General features: G+C 40.8%; 1 protein-coding gene across 3 annotated transcripts in view; it reads left to right on the forward strand.

The window, feature by feature from the left end:
• The window catches only part of Prkca (protein kinase C alpha), a 405,865-nt gene that overhangs the window by 358,611 nt on the left and 25,962 nt on the right, over positions 1 to 21,292 (forward strand). For all 3 annotated transcript variants that reach the window (XM_020165212.2, XM_074045803.1, XM_074045802.1), the window contains one exon: positions 20,506 to 20,586. In XM_020165212.2, the coding sequence (XP_020020801.1) occupies positions 20,506 to 20,586 (81 nt within the window). The remainder of the gene's footprint in view (positions 1 to 20,505; positions 20,587 to 21,292) is intronic.

The following is a 21,292-nucleotide window of genomic DNA, read 5'->3' on the forward strand; positions in this document are numbered from 1 at the left end:
GATGAGTGCAATCCAGGAGAGACGTGGATTTAAAGATGTGGATGAGACCGTGTTCCCCTTGGCAATGGCAGACAGCACCTCCAACATGGCTAAAATCTGCAGGGGAAAAACTTTCAGGTGTGGTTGACTGCCCTGCAGCCCACTGCCTGGGAACAGATGGGCAAAGTCCTGTGAAGGTTGGGGATTGGATGAGTCCAGGGAGCAGGAGACCTGTCACTAAGGCATGGTTTCTATATCCCAGCCCTATGGGATGGCTAGTCTTGTGATGCTGCATTTTATGTGAAACTCACCCAGTAATTCTAAGTAGCTCTAACATACAGTGAAAGAAATGTTTACACCACATGTTAGGGCCAGGAGGGAAAAACAAAAAAATAAAGGATGTGCAGAGCCATAGAAGAACAGAGAGCTGTAACCCTGGACTCTAAGGAAGGCAAGCATTCATGAACTCAGAGGTGGCTGGGACCTCATTGGTCAAAGAGTTGCGGGCCAGAAGTCCCCTGAAAGAGTAGTGCTGGTAGCTATGACTGCATGGAGTTGAAAGCAAGCATCTGCAGTCAGGCAGGATCCTTTTTTGGGGGACCTTTGGGAAATGGAAGGAGAGGAGGGGGAAAGTCACTGTCAAGGAAAGTAGGGTGAAGGAAGCAGCACATCAGCTGAAGAAATGAGTATATTTCCAGGTCAAATGGAAAATGCCCATGGAGGGTGAGGGAAAGAGAGGAGACAGAATAGGAATGAAAATATGTGAATACAAGAAAACCAAATTCCATAAAAGAACAAGAATGGGGAGACATGAGGAAGAGACCCCCCACCCCTGGTGCAGAAAGAAGGTGAGGGGCAAGTGAGACTCCAGGAAATCTGGGATATGGCCAGGTGGAGAAGCCATGTCTTTACAGTGGCCCCAAGTCCCTATGGTTTAGATGCGGTACATCTTTCAAGGGGTCATGTGTTGATGAGAGTTGATGGAACATTTAAGAGGTAGAACCCATGCAAGGTGATAAGATCATCGGGAGTGCTGCCCTCCAACATAGTTCTTGTGGAACTCTAGTTGGTTCCCAACAGAGTTGTTATAAGAGAACAAGTGAGGCCCCTCCCTGCTGTCTGACTTCCTGTCTCCCCATGTGCCTTCTCCCTCACACACACCCCAGCCTTGATGCCATCCACCCTGTGACAAAGCCAAGGGGGCCCTCATCACAGCTGAGCAGATGTTGGTACCCTACTATTGAACCCCCAAAACTGTGAGCTTCATAAACCTATTCTGGTTACACATTTCCTAGCCTCTGGTATGTTGGTATAGGAAGAGGAAACAGATTGAGACATGCCCCCATTCCCTCCCTGCCCTGTCTCCTCCTTCACCTTCTACACAATCTCCAGACCCACTGTGCTGGCTTCTATTCCACTCCTCACATTTGCCATACTCACCCCATCTTCCAGGCTTTTTCTTCTTTTTGCCTGGGAGGTCCTACTCCAGGCGTCAGCAGGGCTTCATCCTTTACCTCCTTCAAGCCCTCACGTCCCACTTTGAGGAAGTCCTCTGTCCTGGTGACCTTATTTAAACCTGCAGACCTCCAGCCCCACCCAGCACCTGTCCCTCGTTCTCTTCTGATGGACCAGCATATCCTCCTGGATTTATCTCCCTATTGCACCAAGCTCCCCAAGGGCTGCATTGCCATCTTTTGTTCACTGCCGTGCTCTTCCTTCAGGATCTGGGCAGTGCCAAACTCACAGTGTAAATTTGGGAGTTGCAGCATGCACAGCCTTCCAGGCACACTTACGGTGTTAGGACCAAAGAAAAGGCTTTGGAATTGACAGGATTGGGAACTCCAGAACTGGAAGGGTGATCCCAAGCTGTCACAGTGTGGCCACCAAAGAGGCCAATGAACTGGGGACCTGAGTGTCTGACATCAGCCCAGGGCTCTAGACAGCCCACATTACTCCCAGCCTTGGCATCCCAGAGACTTTCCCTGGCCCGAGCAAAAGGGCTGTGGAGAGAGACAGACAATCAAAGAGGATCTAAAACTTGATGAGAAAATAACTCACACTGTCCACACAGACAGGCAGTCAGGCAGTAAATTAGTGTTTGCCAAACAGAAGGGGAGAAATGAAATGCAGAAAAAGAAAAGCCCTATGAGAGCAGCTGCCTGGACCATGGGCCCCATACCCGGTAGCAGAGGCTGGAGCCAAGAAAAGCACTTGATTAAAGAAAGAGAATGATAAACCCAGCTTGGCCCTCTTTGCTATCAAAGGCCAATTTCCTTCTCTGAAGGGTCACGGTCCAATGGCTCCAGCACTGAAAAGAAAATGAAGCCGCAGTTTCCCTCGGAGAAATATTTAAAGAGCTAAAGCTAGGTTTTCCTTGGGGTCTTCCTTAAATTGTATAATTCTCCTCCGATCTTTTCTTGGAATTGTGTAGGTTATATGATCTCATATTTTTTTATTGCCTGCCTGTGGCTCTAAATGGTCTCGTAATTCCCCTAGCCTCAGAGCCCAATCGACTCAGCCCTGTTCTCTGCAACCCTTGGCACTTTCTGAGCTGTTGTCCAGCTGCACCCCCTTCCTCTCTCCTCAGCACCTCCTTCCAGTTGCCTCCAGAAAGAACCAGGTCCTGGTGGATAACTGCCCCTCTGTGAATACCTACTGCATCCTGGGCTAAGCTGAGCATCTCGTTTGCTTTATTTAATCCTTAGGTCAATTCAGCTTTCCAGATGATGAAACTCAGGCACAGAGATATTTTATTTTTCCCAAGGCCCCAATGCAAGGGAGATCTGGGCTTTGAACACAGGGCCGAGCATTTTCTCCCTGCAGTGGCTGTTGCCCTGGGAGAAACAAACTGCAACTTCCGGCTCAGATGCTGCCCAGAGAACTCATCACCCCACACTACCCTACCAGCTGCTCTCATGGGCCACAGCTTGTTTTCAGAGCCCTGATAATGTTCTAATAAATTTATCCCCCCAGTATTCTGAGGCCTGTATTAATTGGCTCTTCACTTAGAGAATTGTTTGAATCCCATAAAAACGGGCCAGGGATTTTTGAGCTTTTCTTTCTCTGTAAAATTTGCCTGAGCTATGCAAAGAGAAGGTAGATATTTTGAGAGATATTACTGACATGTATTCATTTCCTGGTGTGGACCCTGCACTTACGCCTGTTGTCTTGTTGAATTCTTACAATAGTCCTCTGAGACATGTTGTATTATCCCTGTTTTACATTCTGGGAAAAGGAAATTTGGAGAGGAGACCTAACCTGCCCAAGGCTCAGAGATGACAAGTAGCAGAGCCAGGACCCTCCCCACCAGCCTCCAAGTGCAGACCTATTGCCCTAACACTATGGATGGCTGATTGTCACCTGGGTGTGTTTCTTATTGCTCTGTAACCAAACACATGCATAAAGACCCACTAAACTGTGAGACCTCAGGGCTCTGGAAAATCTTTTATTCCAGCTAAGAATGGTCTTATAGGCACAAAATGTATTGCTAACTGTCAGTTCATTCCTTTGCTGCACAAATAGTTACTTTGTCCTGATGTACAAGAAACACTGTGAACAGCAACCTGGGTTCAACAGGAAGGCCTGGGGCAGTTCCCACAGATGGGTGCCTGGCATTGGCCATCCTCAGAGAGACCAGTGACCAGGGCGCTAAGTTTGAATTTGGAAACCCCTTGGAGAGAGGTCAGAGGATACATGGCAACGCATTTGATTCCAGACCAACTCATGTCTTAATAATCACTCCTGAAGAGAAGACTGCTGTGTGACTTTAGGCTTTATCCTTATCACGCCATAGTAACTCTGACTATAGCTTTGCTCTTTTAAGAATGTGAAACAGCATTTGAAAAGTGGGAATAATCATCATTTCTTCCTCAAAGTATAATTTTCAGCACTGAGTTTTGCATGTAATTAACTTGACCTACCTCTTATTCTTAATCTCACAAAACAGTTTATTCAAAGTGATAGTTTCAATGGATTCTTTATACACACACACACACACACACACACACACACACACACAGTGGTATAATGTTATCTTTTAAATGAACTTGAATTAGTTTTAAGTATATATTAAAAAATCTAGGACAACCACTAAAAAATAAAAACATAAAAGAAGTGTAACAGATATGCTAAGAGAGGAAAGAAGGTGGAATCATATAAAATGCTCAGTAAAACCACAAGAAGCAGAAAAAGAGCAGAAGACCAAAACAGGAACAAAGAACCAGGCCAAGAAGTAGAAAACAGGAGGCAGAGTGGCTCAAGTGGTAGAGCACCTGCCTAGCAAATGTGAGACCCTGAGTTCAAACCCCACTACCACCAAAAAAGACAAAAGAAATAGAAAGTAGTAAGAAACCTGATAGCTGTTAATCAAATTCTATCAGCAATCACCTTGAAGATCAGTGATCTAAATGCAACAAGTAAAACACAGTGATTGTCAAAGTGGATCAAAAACCAAAACCTAACTGTATGTTGTCTGTATGGAAACCATTTTGACTATAGTGACACATAGAATAAAAGTAAATGGATGGACGAAGACATACTAACACCAATCAAAAGAAAGCAGGAATAGCTATATTAATTTCAGACAAAGCAGACCCCAGAGAAAGGAGTTATTGGGGACAAAGAGGAGCATTACATGATGAAGAAAGGATCAGTTCTCTAAGAAGACATAACGTGTATGAACCTAACAACAGAGTGCTCATCTATACAGGCAGAAACTGTTAAAATTGCAACGAGAAGAAAAGAAAATCACAGACCAGTATCGCTTATGAATATAGACACAAAAACTCTCAACAGAATATTAGCAAATTGAACCAAACAATGTGTAAAAAGAATTAATTGCTATTTGAAGCCAGTGTTAGTAATTCCAGGGCGCTTCTTGTACTGTTTAATCATCTTCTGACCCTTTGAGGGGAGGCAGTCTTGGGTTGTCTTGCTGATTGCTTTCCATTTCTATGGTGCAAAGTGATTAACCAGGGAAGAAGAGTGCCTTCTGGGAATAGATCTTGAAGCATTTTTATTTTTGCCATTAGAGAAGTCATTTCTAACCTCTCCAATCCTAGATAGAACCATGATTCTTGTCTAAATAGAAATAACTAGTTTGGACTCTGAACTTTCCAAGGTTTCATCTTGGATAATACTCTTTATCCTTATGTAATATGTCTCTTCCAAAGATTTCAAATATTGCAGATATTTCTTATGTGACATACCATTATTCTTGATCTTAGATATCACATTTTCATGTATTTATCCATTCCATGCCTGTCTCCACAATCAGATTCATAATCCCTGATGTCTAGCAGAGTGTCCACCCCATACACATGAACCAAATGGTGAGTGCTAGAGAACGAAGGAGTTGGGAGTGTATTCTGACACCATGAGAAAAAAGAGAAGCCTGTGATTTTGCTGCTGTGGTAAAAATGTAATTGCAAGAGGAAGATTTTGTGTCTGTTTTATTCAGTCTGTACCCTGTTCTGAGAACCATGTCTGACACATACAACTAATACTTGCTGAAGGAATGAATGGAAGGGTCAGTGTTGACTGAGAATTTCTAAGTGTCAGTAGTCACTTCAGAGTGTTTAATATATCTTCTTTTTTTTATTGTTTTATTATTCATATGTGCATACAACGCTTGGGTCATTTCTCCCCTCTGCCCCTACCCCCTCCCTTACCACCCACTCCGCCCCCTCCCTCTCCCCCGCCTCAATACCCGGCAGAAACTATTTTGCCCTTATCTCTAATTTTGTTCAAGAGAGAGTATAAGCAATAATAGGAAGGAACAAGGGTTTTTGCTAGTTGAGATAAGGATAGCTATACAGGGAGTTGACTCACATTGATTTCCTGTGCGTGGGTGTTACCTTCTAGGTTAATTCTTTTTTATCTAACCTTTTCTCTAGTTCCTGGTCCCCTTTTCCTATTGGCCTCAGTTGCTTTTAAGGTATCTGCTTTAGTTTCTCTACATTAAGGGCAACAAATACTAGCTAATTTTTTAGGTGTCTTTACCTATCCTCACCCCTTCCTTGTGTGCTCTCACTTTTATCATGTGCTCAAAGTCCAATCCCCTTGTTGTGTTTGCCCTTGATCTAATGTCTGCATATGAGGGAGAACATACGATTTTTGATCTTTTGGGCCAGGCTAACCTCGCTCAGAATGATGTTCTCCAATTCCATCCATTTACCAGCAAATGATAAGATTTTGTTCTTCTTCCTGGCTGCATAAAATTCCATTGTGTAGAGATACCACATTTTCTTGATCCATTCGTCAGTGGTGGGGCATCTTGGCTGTTTCCATACTTGGCTATTGTGAATAGTGCTGCAATAAACATGGGTGTGCAGGTGCCTCTGGAGTAACCTGTGTCACAGTCTTTTGGGTATATCCCCAAGAGTGGTATTGCTGGATCAAATGGTAGATCAATGTTTAGCTTTTTAAGTAGCCTCCAAATTTTTTTCCAGAGTGGTTGTACTAGTTTACATTCCCACCAACAGTGTAAGAGGGTTCCTTTTTCCCCCGAATCCTCGCCAACACCTGTTGTTCGTGGTGTTGTTAATGATGGCTATTCTAACAGGGGTGAGGTGGAATCTTAGTGTGGTTTTAATTTGCATTTCCTTTATTGCTAGAGATGGTGAGCATTTTTTCATGTGTTTTGGCCATTTGAATTTCTTCTTTTGAGAAAGTTCTGTTTAGTTCACCTGCCCATTTCTTTATTGGTTCATTAGTTTTGGGAGAATTTAGTTTTTTAAGTTCCCTGTATATTCTGGTTATCAGTCCTTTGTCTGATGTGTAGCTGGCAAATATTTTCTCCCACTCTGTGGGTGTTCTCTTCATTTTAGAGACCATTTCTTTTGATGAACAGAAGCTTTTTAGTTTTATGAGGTCCCATTTATCTATGCTATCTCTAGTTGCTGTGCTGTTTGGAGTTTCATTGAGAAAGTTCTTACCTATACCTACTAACTCCAGAGTAGTTCCTACTCTTTCCCGTATCAACTTTAGAGTTTGGGGTCTGATATTAAGATCCTTGATCCATTTTGAGTTAATCTTGGTATAGGGTGATATACGTGGATCTAGTTTCAGTTTTTTGCAGACTGCTAACCAGTTTTCCCAGCAGTTTTTGTTGAAGAGGCTGTTATTTCTCCATCCTATATTTTTAGAACCTTTGTCAAAGACAAGTTGGTTATAGTTGTGTGGCTTCATATCTGGGTCTTCTATTCTGTTCCACTGGTCTTCATGTCTGTTTTTATGCCAGTACCATGCTGTTTTTATCGTTATTGCTTTGTAATATAGTTTGAAGTCAGGTATCGTGATACCTCCTGCATTGTTCTTTTGACTGAGTATTGCCTTGGCTATTTGTGGCCTCTTGTGTTTCCATATAAATTTAACAGTAGATTTTTCAATCTCTTTAATGAATGTCATTGGAATTTTGATGGGAATTGCATTAAACATGTAGATTATTTTGGGGAGGATCGACATTTTTACTATGTTGATTCTACCAATCCATGAGCATGGGAGATCTCTCCACTTTCTATAGTCTTCCTCAATCTCTTTCTTCAGAAGTGTATAGTTTTCCTTGTAGAGGTCATTCACATCTTTTGTTAGGTTTACGCCTAAGTATTTGATTTTTTTGAGGCTATTGTAAATGGAATTGTTTTCATACATTCTTTTTCAGTTTGCTCATTATTAATGTATAGAAATGCTAATGATTTTTCTATGTTGATTTTATATCCTGCTACCTTGCTGTAGCTATTGATGATGTCTAGAAGCTTCTGAGTAGAGTTTTTTGGGTCTTTAAGGTATAGGATCATGTCATCTGCAAATAGGGATATTTTGACAGTTTCTTTACCTATTTGTATTCCTTTTATTCCTTCTTCTTGCCTAATTGCTCTGGCTAGGAATTCCAGTACTATGTTGAATAGGAGTGGAGATAGTGGGCGTCCTTGTCTAGTTCCTGATTTTAGAGGGAATGGTTTCATTTTTCTCCATTAAGTATAATGCTGGCTATAGGTTTGTCATACATAGCTTTTATAATGTTGAGGTATTTTCCTTCTATTCCTAGTTTTCTTGGAGCTTTTATCATGAAATGGTGTTGGATCTTATCAAAGGCTTTTTCTGCATCTATTGAGATGATCAGGTGGTTTTTGTCTTTGCTTCTGTTAATGTGGTTTATTACATTTATTGATTTTTGTATGTTGAACCACCCCTGCATTCCTGGGATGAAGCCTACTTGGTCGTGGTGAATAATCTTTTTGATGTGTTGTTGAATTCGGTTTGCCATTATTTTATTGAGGATTTTTGCATCAATGTTCATTAAGGAGATTGGCCTATAGTTCTCCTTTTTGGAGGTGTCTTTGCCTGGTTTTGGGATAAGTGTAATACTGGCTTCATAAAATGTGTTAGGCAGTTTTCCTTCCCTTTCTATTTCGTGGAACAGTTTAAGGAGGGTTGGTATCAGTTCTTCTTTAAAGGTCTGATAGAATTCAGCAGAGAATCCATCAGGTCCTGAACTTTTCTTTTTGGGGAGACTCTTGATTGCTACTTCAATTTCATTTTGTGTTATAGATCTATTCAGGTGATTAATTTCTTCTTGGTTCAGTTTTGGATGATCATATGTATCTAGAAATCTGTCCATTTCTTTAAGATTTTCAAATTTATTTGAATATAGGTTCAAATGATTTCCTGGACTTCCATGGTGTTTTTTGTTATCTCCCCTTTTGCATTCCTGATTCTACTCATTTGGGTTTTTTCTCTCCTCATTTTAGTCAGGTTTGCCAGGGGTCTGTCAATCTTGTTTATTTTTTCAAAGAACCAACTTTTTGTTTTATTAATTCTTTGTATGGTTGTTTTGGTTTCTAGTTCATTGATTTCAGCTCTTATTTTTATTATTTCTCTCCTATTTGTTTTGGGATTTGCTTGGTCTTGCTTTTCTAGGAGTTTGAGATGTATCATTAGGTCATTGATTTGGGATCTTTCAATCTTTTTAATATATGCACTCATGGCTATAAACTTTCCTCTCAGGACTGCCTTTTCTATGTCCCATAGGTTCCGGTAGGTTGTGTTTTCATTTTCATTGACTCCCAGGAACTTTTTAATTTCCTCTTTTATTTCATCAATGACCCATTGTTCATTAAGTAATGAGTTATTTAGTTTCCAACTGTTTGCATGTTTTTTGTGTTTACTTTTGTTGTTGAGTTCTAGTTTTACTGCATTGTGATCAGATAGTATGCATGGTATAATTTCTATTTTCTTATATTTGCTGAGGCTTGCTTTGTGCCCTAGGATATGATCTGTTTTGGAGAAGGTTCCGTGGGCTGCTGAGAAGAATGTATATTGTGTAGAAGTTGGATGAAATGTTCTGTAAACATCAACTAGGTCCATTTGATCTATTGTATATTTTAGATCTTGGATTTCTTTATTGATTTTTTTGTTTGGATGACCTATCTATTAATGATAATCGGGTGTTAAAGTCTCCCACAACCACCGTGTTGGAGTTAATATATGCTTTTAGGTCTTTCAGGGTATGTTTGATGAAATTGGGTGCATTGACATTGGGTGCATACAGGTTGATAATTATTATTTCCTTTTGGTCTATTTCCCCTTTATTAGTATGGAATGTCCTTCTTTATGTCATTTGATCAATGTAGGTTTGAAGTCTACTTTGTCAGAGATAAGTATTGCTACTCCTGCCTGTTTTCGGGGGCCATTGGCTTGGTAAATCTTCCAGCCCTTCATCCTAAGCCTATGCTTATTTCTGTCAGTGAGATGGGTCTCCTGTAAGCAACAAATTGTTGGATCTTCCCTTTTAATCCATTTCGTCAAGCGGTGCCTTTTGATGGGTGAATTAAGTCCGTTAACATTAAGTGTTAGTACTGATAGGTATGTGGTGATTCCTGTCATTTAGTTGTCTTAGTTGTTTGAAGGTTTGATTGTGTGTACCTAAGTTGAGGTTACTCTCTACTTTCTTGCTTTTTCTTTTCCTGTGGTTTGGTGCTGCCTGTCTTTTCATGGTTATGTTGGGTTTCACTTTCTGTGTGCAAAATCCCTTGAAGAATCTTTTGTAGTGGTGGCTTTGTGGTCACATATTGTTTTAGTTTCTGCTTATCATGGAAGACTTTTATTGCTCCATCTATTTTGAATGATAGTTTTGCTGGGTAGAGTATCCTGGGGTTGACGTTATTTTCATTCAGTGCCCAGAAGATCTCACCCCAGGCTCTTCTTGCTTTTAATGTTTCTGTTGAGAAGTCTGCTGTGATTTTGATGGGTTTACCTTTGTATGTTATTTGTTTTTTCTCTCTTACAGCCTTCAATATTCTTTCCCTACTTTCTGAACTTGTGGTTTTAATGATGATATGCCATGGAGTAGTTCTATTTTGATCTGGTCTGTTTGGTGTCCTTGGAGGCCTCTTGCATCTGTATGGGAATAGATTTCTCTAGATTTGGGAAATTTTCTGTTATTACTTTGTTGAATATATTACGCATTCCCTTTGCTTGCACCTCTTCTCCTTCTTCGATGCCCATGATTCTCAAGTTTGGTCTTTTGATGGAGCCAGTGAGTTTTTGCATTTTCTTTTCACAGGTCTTGAATTGTTTAATTAATAGTTCTTCGGTTTTTCCTTTAATTACCATTTCATCTTCAAGTTCTGCAATTCTGTCTTCTGTTTGTTCTATTCTGCTGGATTGGCCTTCCGTTTTGTTTTGCAGTTCTGTTTTGTTCTTTTTTCTGAGGTTTTCCATATCCTGGGTGGTTTCCTCTTTAATGTTGTTATTTTTGTCCTGAGTTCATTTATCTCTTTATTAATCATGTTCTCTGTTTCACTTTGGTGTTTATACAGTGCTTCTATGGTTTCTTTTATTTCTTCTTGTGCTTTTTCAAATTCTCTATTTTTGTTGTCTTAGAATTTCTTGAGTGTCTCCTGTACATTTTGGTTGACCATATCCAGTATCATCTCTTTGAGTACCTGTAGTATGTCTTCTTTTAAATTATTCTTGTGGGCTTCATTGGGTCCTTTGGCATAGTTTATCTTCATTTTGTTGGAGTCTGGATCTGAGTATCTGTTTTCTTCATTTCCCTCTGGTTCCTGTACTAATTTTTTGCTGTGGAGAAACTGGTTTCCCTGTTTTTTCTGTCTTCCTGTCATTGCCCTTGGTATTGTTACTGTCCCTTTACTATGTGCAATTAAGTATTTTCTAGCTTGTAATAATAACAATGGTGATATTTAGAATGGAAGGGTGAGAGGAGATGGAAAGCAAAGAAGTTAAAAAGGGAAAAACAAATAAACAAACAAGTAGGAAAAATCAAAACAAAGAATCAAACAAACAGTTTCAAAGATATAAACAGGGAGCGTTAGTGTACTAATTGACAGTAAGTTGAACAGGCTTTAGAGATCTCGGCAGAGAGAGGATTGAAAATAAAAAATAAAAAGAATAAAGATAAGAATAAAAATAAAAAATAAGTAAATGAAAGAAAAAAATATATATATATATAAATAAAATAAAATAAAACAAAATGAAAAATAGAAAATAAAAAGAAAAACCCTCCAAGTTCAAATGCAATGAAGTTATAGTCTTAATCATTTTGGTGTCCGTCTCAGCCTCCAATCCTGGAGATGGTGCCTCAGATGTTGTTCTGTAGTTGTCTCATCAAAGGGGACGCATAAAGTAGAACAAAACTTGTCCGCTTCTTCCCAAGCCATCTGGGCGCGGGTGACTGGCGGCCCGGGGGCCCTCCTGGTTTCTCCGTTTAATGTGAAGTGGAGATTCTCTGCGCCGGCTGGAGGTGTGGAGGGGTCAAAGTTTTGCCTCTTCTCAGTGTTTTTGCCTGCAAAGTGTGTCTCCAGCGTCTCTCTAAGATTTCACTATAGGAGGGTCGCTTTCTGCTTCCTCCCTCTAGCCGCCATCTTGGAATTCTAATATATCTTTTTAGTACTACCTCTCACACAGAATGTTTCCTCTGTCCTCCTGTGAGTTAGGTTTAGTTTATTACTTTGAATAACTTCCATCTATCTGCCCTGACTTAAGGCTGGTTCTTATTTCTGATGTTAGGCAGTATGAGTTGTATGTATCCCTGTTAAAGCTGAGGAAATGGAAGCTCAGAGAGACTAAGCAACATGCCCAAGGGTGTACAGCTCCTGAGTGGCACAGCTGGTCTCCTGCAGTTGTTCTTGGAGCTCTCTTAGCACAGTGTGCTTCCCATTGGATGCTCTAGGCTTGGCTATGCCATCTGGATGGAGTTTGGTTGGTAAGCACCTTGATTAGGGGTTGGGGAACCTCAGCCTTACCTATTGTAGTAGGTAGTTGTAGTTGACTGAGAATTAGTCTTATGCTGCAGAAGGGAACACCCCCAGGAGACCTGAGGCTTCTGCCTTCTGAACTTGCCACTCATGAACCCAGCAAGCAAACCATTGTACCACTCTGATCCTTAGGGTCCTTTTCAGAATCTAAAGACACCTCTCTGGTCTTAGCAACTCAAGCAATATAAAGGGCCCCTAAATTTTGCATCTAAGAAGCAGGTTGGCATCTAAGGAGTTTGGGTGGATTCGATCCACTCATTCCTCCAACACAACCTTCTGAGGTGTCTACCCTGCCGTGTGCAGAGGTAGGCGGCCCAGCCTCTGCAGGGATGAATCTGGGGTTGAGTGAGATAGATAAGCAGTTTTAATATAACAAGACAGGGGCTCCATATGCTGCATAGCCCTATAGTTATGTGCCCCAGAGGCCAAGGAAAGGTCACAGCTGTCCAAACAGAACAATCTAGAAAACAGTTAGACAGGGCCATCTTCTTGCTTCCCAATGGGACTATTTGGAGATGTCAGACAGTTGTTTTTTTTTTAATCATATGCACAAAGAAGGTCTCTGGGTCCTGTGTTTTATCCTCTAGAATTTACAGTGGTTTTTTTTTTATAACAACCATAAATTTTCCATCAAAATAAAATGGCTTTATTTTTGAAAAAAGAAGGAAATATTTTTTGTTTCTCTGAGAATAAAAGGACTTGAACGTATTTTATGTATTTTGTAGTGATGACTTGAGAAACACCCTCTTTTGTGGTCAGGTGATTTATTTAAGAGTGGGCTGAAGGTTTGATGAGTACATATAACTTGAAAGTGAAGAATGGAGCCTGGTTCAAGTTCATGAAGAAAGACCAACAAGGCCACTGTCATTCACACCCTATCATGTCACTGGGTCCTTCCAGACAAAGCCTTCAAAGCCACAGTTCTAAGAGAGGTGGGCATCCTGGCTGTTTGGCTCCTGTTAAACATTTGGGTCTCTTTTCTGCAAGAGTCACCTTCACTGGGTCAGCTGTCACCCAAGCTATCTAGGAAACCACACAGGGTTAAGACCTTTAAAGTGGAAAAAATGATTAAAAGTGTTGACACCAAAGCCATCTGGACAACCATAGATGAATCCTAGTCTTACCACTTACTAACTATGTAATCTTAAGCAAGCTACTTAACCTTACTCTTCCTCATTTCCTCATCTTTGAAATGGGCCTTACAAGGGCTAAGTGAATTAAGAGAGGTGAAGAGCCCAGCACATGGCAAATGTCAAGGATGGTTGATGTTGGTTACAGCCATTGTTATTGCTAGGAGCATCTAAAATGCTTTCATGCTGACCCCAAGCTCTCCCAGGCCTGAGTTGTCAGAAGTCAGAAGGTATCTGAATCTCCCTCCTCTCTGGGAGACCTTTGAGCATGTTACCCTAACAGAGGGGAAAAGGCTGGGTGGCCCTGGAGCAATGGCCTTCCAGCGGCTATAGTCCCTGGCCTAATAAGAAATGAGAAACTGGCCCCTGGTCCCTTTCATGCCGTGGTCTTGTGCCCAGGCTGGAAGAAAGCTCACTCATATTTCACTTTGACCAGATGGCAGCCATTTGTAACATCCTGACATCCCCCCAAGCAATTGACTCATGTAAATATAGTCATAGTGATTATATTGACAAATAGTTGGGGAACTGAATGACAGTAGCCCTGTCGGGGTCAGTCGTCAAAGCCAAAGTTCAGCCTCCCATGTGCTGGAGGAAAATCTGCCACTTCTAGCCCTTCTTGCCAAGTCTGCCTCTCCTTTTGTGAGTTGTTCCACTATGGTAAGCCATATTGCCAGGGCAGCCCCTTGCCTGGGGCTTCAGGATATCAGGCATCCCAGACTTGGCAGGAAGCCCCCATTGGGCCCACAGGTGCTAGAGTCAACTGGGGTTGTCCCGCAGTGGAGACAGACTCAAGAGACTCTCATCACTCCATTCTGTGCTCTGTAAAACTTGTCCTCAACCCAAGCTGGCTCCCTGATGAGAGCCAGAGAACCAAAGTGTGTTGTAGGAATTGATAGAACTTGGAAGGTCTAGACCAACCCTACCCAGTAAAGGTAAATGTAAGCCAAAACCACACTTGGCAGCCATGTTTTTTAAAAATTGCAAAAGAAACAAATGAAATTAATTTTAATAGTATATTTTATTCAACTCAATAGATCCAAAATAAAAAATTATTAATGAGCTATTTAGCATTTTTCATATCAAGTCTTCAAACTCTGATAGGTATTTTACACTCAATTCTTAGTAACTACATGTGGCTAATAGCACTCGCCACATTGGGCAGTGTGACTTAGGCAGCTCAAAAGGAACAGCATAACCAATACCCCACCTCCAGTGTATCTGAACATTCATCTTCTGGTAGGGCTCTCTCACACTGATTCCTAGTACCCTGGGGTTTGGGTTAGCTAGAGATACTTATTAATACTATCTGATCACTGGGGGAAAATAGGCTTTATTGTTAAAAAGGAATTTGCAGTGGGGAGGTTGCACCCTACACCCTGTAACTGCGATCTTTAGAACCTCCCATTTCACCCCATTGTAAGCCAAAGGTGACGATCATAAACTCTGAGAAGAAATGGTCCAGCTACATTTTAAATGCCATCCTATTATTACAGTTGAAGCCACTGCTGTGTTCAGAGTGACTTTGTAATCTCTATCCAGTGGCTGAGCAGGCAGCTCAGTGAGCTGACAATGCAGTCACTGGGGAAAAAGAGCCCTTGGCACTTGGTGTTCTGTTTTTATAAGTCTTGGAGAAAGGAGAGGGTGTTATCAGCAGGGTCATAGGAGCTTAATGTTGTAGAAATAAAAAATGAAGAGCAATTTGTAGAACTGGAGGGGTTGAGGAGGGGAAACCTCTTCACGTGGCTCTAGCTGTTAGGATTTGTGACTCATTCTGACCAGAAATAGGGCTTCTGCACCTCTGACAGTTTCCAAAGTCAAGTGTAATTTCACACCACCAAAGCAGAGAGGTCTGGTGAATAAGACTGCTCAGATATTTGTTGGCAATTTGAAATGATGATTTCAAATCACCAATTTATTCTAATCTTAAGCATCCTTTCATTAATATGGATGTATTTGAAAGCAATACAATTGCATCTTTCAAACAAATATGCTAGTTGCAAAGATCACTTACAGATTGGCTTTGGGCAAGTCCCTTGACTTCCTGAATCTGTTTTCTCACCTATAAAATGACAGTAATAATTTCTGCCCCATCAGATGGCACGAGAGAATGCGTATAGAGCATCTCACAGATAGTTAAGTGCTCAGCAAGTAAACTCTTACTCTCCCAAAGAAAATTTCTGTTGTTCAGCTACTTGATTAAGAATTGTGGTTTGCTCTCATGGAGGAAGGAGTTATTAGTAGAATGAAGAACTCCAGCTGCCACAGCAATCTCTGAAGTCTCAGTGGCTTTCCACCATGAATATTTGCTCATACAGATCAGGCAGCCTTCCTCCATCTTGCAACTAAGTCATCTGGAGCACACAGTGTCCAGAATCACAGTGGGAGGAGGCAAGTGGGCTTTTAACTGCCTTGACCTGGAAGTGAAACATCACTTCGTTTCACCGCCCATTGGCCCCAAGTAGTCACATGGCCCAAAAGCAAAGGAGGCTGGGAAATGCAGGAAAACACATGGGCTGTTTGGTAAGTTTAGCCTCTAGGCCTACCCTAACCTAACCTAGGCTTTACATCACTGAAACAGAAGTGAAATTATTCACCCCATTGGGAGAGAGGCGAGCAATGACTTTGAGGATTTAGTCAATCAGTGTTCATGGATTCTTTGCTGAAGGGTACAGATTAAATGTGCTAATCATGTACTAAGTAGGGAATGGATAAGCAAAGTTTGTACCAACACTGTTCTCAAAGTAATGGCCTTATCTGTGTTGGTTTCTATTGGGAATCCATTGTATGAATCAGGTCTTGTTTTTTGGTTTTTTATATTGAGGGACTGAAGAAAGGACAAGACAATTCAATTAAAATGGGCCTTTCCTAATGGCAGTACAACTAAGGTCTTAATTTTCCTGCATTTGATATTTTGCTTTGGATTGATTTGTTATAGAAGTATGTTAGTGTCTCATCACCAAGTGAAAATGTTGTTTCTTAGCTGGGTGTGGTGATGTACATTGTAATCTCAGCACTGACAGGCTGATACAGGAGGATCATGAGTTCAAAGCCAGCCTGGAATAGATAGCAATACCCTGTGTAAAAAAAAAAAAAAAACTTATTTTTTTCCTATGGATTTCTTCTTTAGCATTCTTCCATACCCCTCAAACTCCCAACCCCTGGAGTATCTTGAAAACAATGTTGCTTGTTGAACAGCTTTTTCTCATCTCCAAGTGTGGGCTTAGAGGGAACCATATTCCCCACCTGGCATCACAGATGTCTCTTTCTTGGATTTTATAAGTTAAATGCTTGCTTGATGGGGGCAAGGTGTGTGAGATAAGAACTGTGTTTGTGGGACCTTGTCACATTTCCTTAAGGTATCTTTCTAGAGAATAATCCTAAACCAAGACATTGGGTCCTGTGACACTTCAAAGAAGAAAGATAGGTTTATTCATCCTTTGATTTAAGACTTTTTGAAAATGGTATTTTCTACTTTGACTAATTACAGATTTCCCACTAAGATTAAGGGAAGGGACTTGTCATTTGGTCAAAACTATGATAGTTCTTTATGTTTGCATAGCACTCTACAGTTTTCAAAGTCCATTTCATTCACTCATTCGTTCCCTACCCTTCTCACCTCCATCTTTCTGGATGAGCAAGTTTCCCATGGGTAGATTGCTTCTATCCTTGGGAGCACATCGTATTTCCACTTAGGTGTCCACATTTCTAGTGGGCACAGGCTTTTGTCATCCAGGTGAAGGAGACAGAGAATTACTACAGAAACAGACGGGAAGAGAATAAACAGATCCAAATCTATGTAAATTCATTTGTCCATTCATTCACCCATCCACTCATCTATTTACTCACTATTCATTAAAGAGTTATTAAACATATGCTGTGCTAATGTCTCCCATCTGATGATATGATATAACTGATAGAGTGTTTCAAAGTAGCATATGAGACTAGGAAAGCCTCCATTTAAACACTTGTCTTGCCACTTATTAACTTCCAGAATTTTGTAACTAGGCAGTTGGGAAATTATATAGTCATTCTGTGTTTATATGGTTTAGTCATGCTTCATTTTCTGTTCTGTGAAAAAAACAATAATACAGTGATTGCAGCTGGTGCTGGCATGGATCAGCCAAGCCTTCCAGCTGTCCACCTGTTTCCTACAAACACCAAAGGGTAATCCTCGGATTAGCCTTCTTTCTGATTAAGTCATCAGACATGGTGTTTAAATGTTCTAACTCTAGGAAAAACTTGTGCAAGGAAGATGCCAGTGCTAGAATGCAGACTCACCACTTTTCTTTCATAACTGGGCCTCCGGGTGTCTCCCATCAGAGAGTGAGTTCTAATTAGGGCCTCGGCAGTCAGTCCCAGCTGAGTCTGTACAGCAGCGATAGCCAACAGAGTCCAAGCAAGCTATCCTCAAGGCAAATTCTTGCTCTGCCACTTAACTACTTAGCATACCTGGAACAGCTTGCTTAATCCTCCTTAGCCTCAGCTTTTTCATGTGTAAACAGAGAGACTGGATCCACACTATAGGATTATTGGTGACTCAAAGGATACAGCTTCTGTTAAGTGCCCTGTGTGGCTCCTTATCTGGTCAATACTGTGCTATCTTCTGGAACCCTGTTTATGTTCAGGCATTTACTGGATGCCAGATTGCTGAGATGTATATAGATCCTACCTCCAGAGAATTTATCATTTATCAGGGTAGAGCCTTTCAACAAGTAACTGCCTGTTTCATTACCGTTCTGGGGCGGTCTTGTGGTATGAGGTGGCTCCATGGGAGAATTGCCTGGGAAAAGGAAGAGGCCAGGGCTAATCATTTAGTATGGGATGAAAGTGATTTTTCAGGTAAGAAAGGAAGGCCAGGTGTCAGTGGCTCACACCTGTAATCCTAGCTATTCAGGAGGCAGAGATCAGGAGGATCGTGGTTTGAAGCCAACCCGGGCAAATAGTTCATGAGACCTATCACAAAAATAACCAACATAAAAAAGGGCTGGTGAAGTGGCTCAAGTGGTAGAGTGCCTGCCTTTCAAGTATGAGGCACTGATTTCAAACCCCAGTGCAGCCAAATATATATATATATATGTATGTATGTATATATATATATATGTATGTATGTATGTATATGCCTACATATTCTACCTGAAAGAAGATGGGAAAGTTTTTATATGGCAATAACATTATCAATATTGCCAGGTAGGGAGGTAATAAGCAATTTTACTCCTTTAGGGTTTTTTCCCTTTGAATTTTCTTTAACGAACATGCATGGCTTATGCAATTAAAAAATAAAACAAGATTGTCTTTTAAAAGAGTGATTTTCCCTAGGGTACTAAACATGAAACTGGCATCAGATAGAGCTATAAATTCATCCCAATGTGTTTGACAGGAGAATTTTCCATTGTATCAAAGCTTATAAAAATATGCAAGTCCTTTGATTTAATAATTTCCTGTCTAGGAGGTGGAATGACATATGTCATCTCTCAATATAGATTAGAGACTATAAGTGTATATTTATTTTCTAAGTTTGCAGAAAAGAACAAATGTAGTAAAAAGAAATTCAGGCCTCCTTCTGGGTTCCTATAATTATCATTTCCTGGTCAAGCTGCCAAATCCAAACAGGTGTCCCTTTGTGGGTACCCACAGCTAGGTAAACTATAAAGACTCATATTTCTTACTCTTTCTGGTGCACTATTCGTAATACATTAAAGAAATGGGGGTGGGCAGTCATGCAGAAAGCTTTCTTATGTCCCAGGGTATTTAATTAGACATTCTGGGTCATTAAAAAAATCCTACACTATTTCAAAGTCAAAGTCATACATAAGCCGCAGAATGGTTATGCTGAGCGCCTGTCAGAATGTCTTTGCCTGGAATCCCAGGGTATGATGCATGAGTCTGCCCTCCAGAGAGTTAATGGAACCAGTGTTTTAATAAGCCATGCCAAATTTAAAAATTGAAATCAGTACTACTCTCTTTTGCAAGGGGAGGTGAGACAATTATTCTGCTGATTCTGAGAGCCACAAAGGTAGAAGGAAGAGTAGAATGAGGTCCCCGAGGACCTGTCACCCAGCATCAGCAGCATTTTACCAACTCATTTCCTCTATTCTCCACCACCTCTTTTATAGAAGCCTTTTTTTTTTTAAACTTAGAGACATCATGTCATTTCACCCATAAATACTCATCTCCTATACAGGTCATCCATACATATACTCATCCCTAACTGGAAAAGCACCTGAACTAGTCACCATACTATTGTGTCACCTATCAAAATTAATAACAATCCCTTAAAATATATCACTTGTTATGAAGACTGTATGTTATTTTTTCCCAGTTGTCTCCAGACAACTCAATTGTTTGAATCAAACAAGATCCAAATATTGCATTTTATGCCTTTTTCACAACATCTTAAAACTTCAGCTATTCAAGACTGAGTATATATCATTGTACCTCTGTAGGCAACATAAAAAACTGGAATTTTTACTTTAGTCATTCTTCCTCCTATCCTTCATTACCAATCCATCATCATTGTCATCCTATGACCTTTAGCAAAACTCAGTTACATGGTTTCGTCCCTTTATGTATCAGACCTTAACTCTAAGTGACCTCTCTGTTGTTTTCCAAAAGTCAAATCCATCTCAGCATCTAAGTAAGTATTTTTTATCAATGTAGATTATGAAATCTGTCTTCAGGCAGTGCTGAAGCATCTCCGTGTGGATCCAGAAAAGGATTTGTGAAACAAGATGTGGACAGTGTGTCCAATTTGAAGGGTCCTCTTCCCTAGTTGTAGAAATCAGGGGGAAAAAGTATACAAAACCCCTCCAATACACTAGAGAAACTCAGTGGTCATTTCCAAGCTTTAGTATTTTGGGGGGCTGGAGACATGGCTTAAGTAGTAGAGCACATGCTTAGCAAGTGTTTAGCCCTGAGTTCAAACCCCAGTACTGAAAAAAAAAAAGAAAAGTGTTATAAACCAGAGATTGATCTTACCACTACCTCATTTGAATGCACTGAGTGTTTATCTGCCCAAACACCTGCTTGATTTACCTGCTCTAACAGGGACTATTTGATTTACCATTAAATATAATTGTTTACCATTAAATATAATTGATGCTTTTATTTCCCCACAGATAATTGCTTACCAGCCGTACGGAAAATCTGTGGACTGGTGGGCGTACGGTGTCCTGTTGTATGAAATGCTAGCCGGACAGGTAACGTGTCATCACATTTTCATGTTTCATGTGACCACTTCTCCCTTGCTCAGGTAGTGATAACAGGTCCTGACAGTGTCACGTGGCTGATGTTGGTCTGACCTCCCTGACCAGGGAAAGAGGGAGAAATCCCCCTTGAGAGTGGTTACATTCAATATTTATGGAAATTGTCTTCTGGTCATAAACAACTCCCAGCTGGAAAGCTGGAGCCTGGAGTTTAGACGGTAGCTGTCACTTTATGCTCCAAGCATATTGGTGACCGCAATGGCTGCTATGGCTTTTCAGCATCTGAGAAGTGGATTTAGGCTACAGTTTCCTGCAAGTTCATCTACAAAGATTGCTTCAGCCGCTGCCCTGGTGTGTACTGGTATTATCATTTAAGAATGAAGACTGTTAGACTTGGGAATGTTTTAATGGCTCCCTTCCTCCCCTTCTGTCTCACTCTTTGCAATTCACTGTAATTTTCACAAAAATCCAGCAAGGCTGAACTGCCAGTTAAGAAAAGACAAATTAGGTTTGGCTTATGATATCGGAGAGCCTAATCATTATTATGATAATGATAATTATTGCCTAATGTGACAATCCTATGGTGGGGGTTGGGGGCAAGACCGGTCCACCCAGTTAGTCAAGGACAGCTTCCTCCCACTCATTGGCTGCACCATCTTTGACAATCTTGGGTTCCTACACTGAACCCTCCTCATTTCAG

This window comes from Castor canadensis, chromosome 11 (genome assembly GCF_047511655.1).
Source record: "Castor canadensis chromosome 11, mCasCan1.hap1v2, whole genome shotgun sequence".
In the NCBI taxonomy this organism is placed as follows: domain Eukaryota; kingdom Metazoa; phylum Chordata; class Mammalia; order Rodentia; family Castoridae; genus Castor; species Castor canadensis.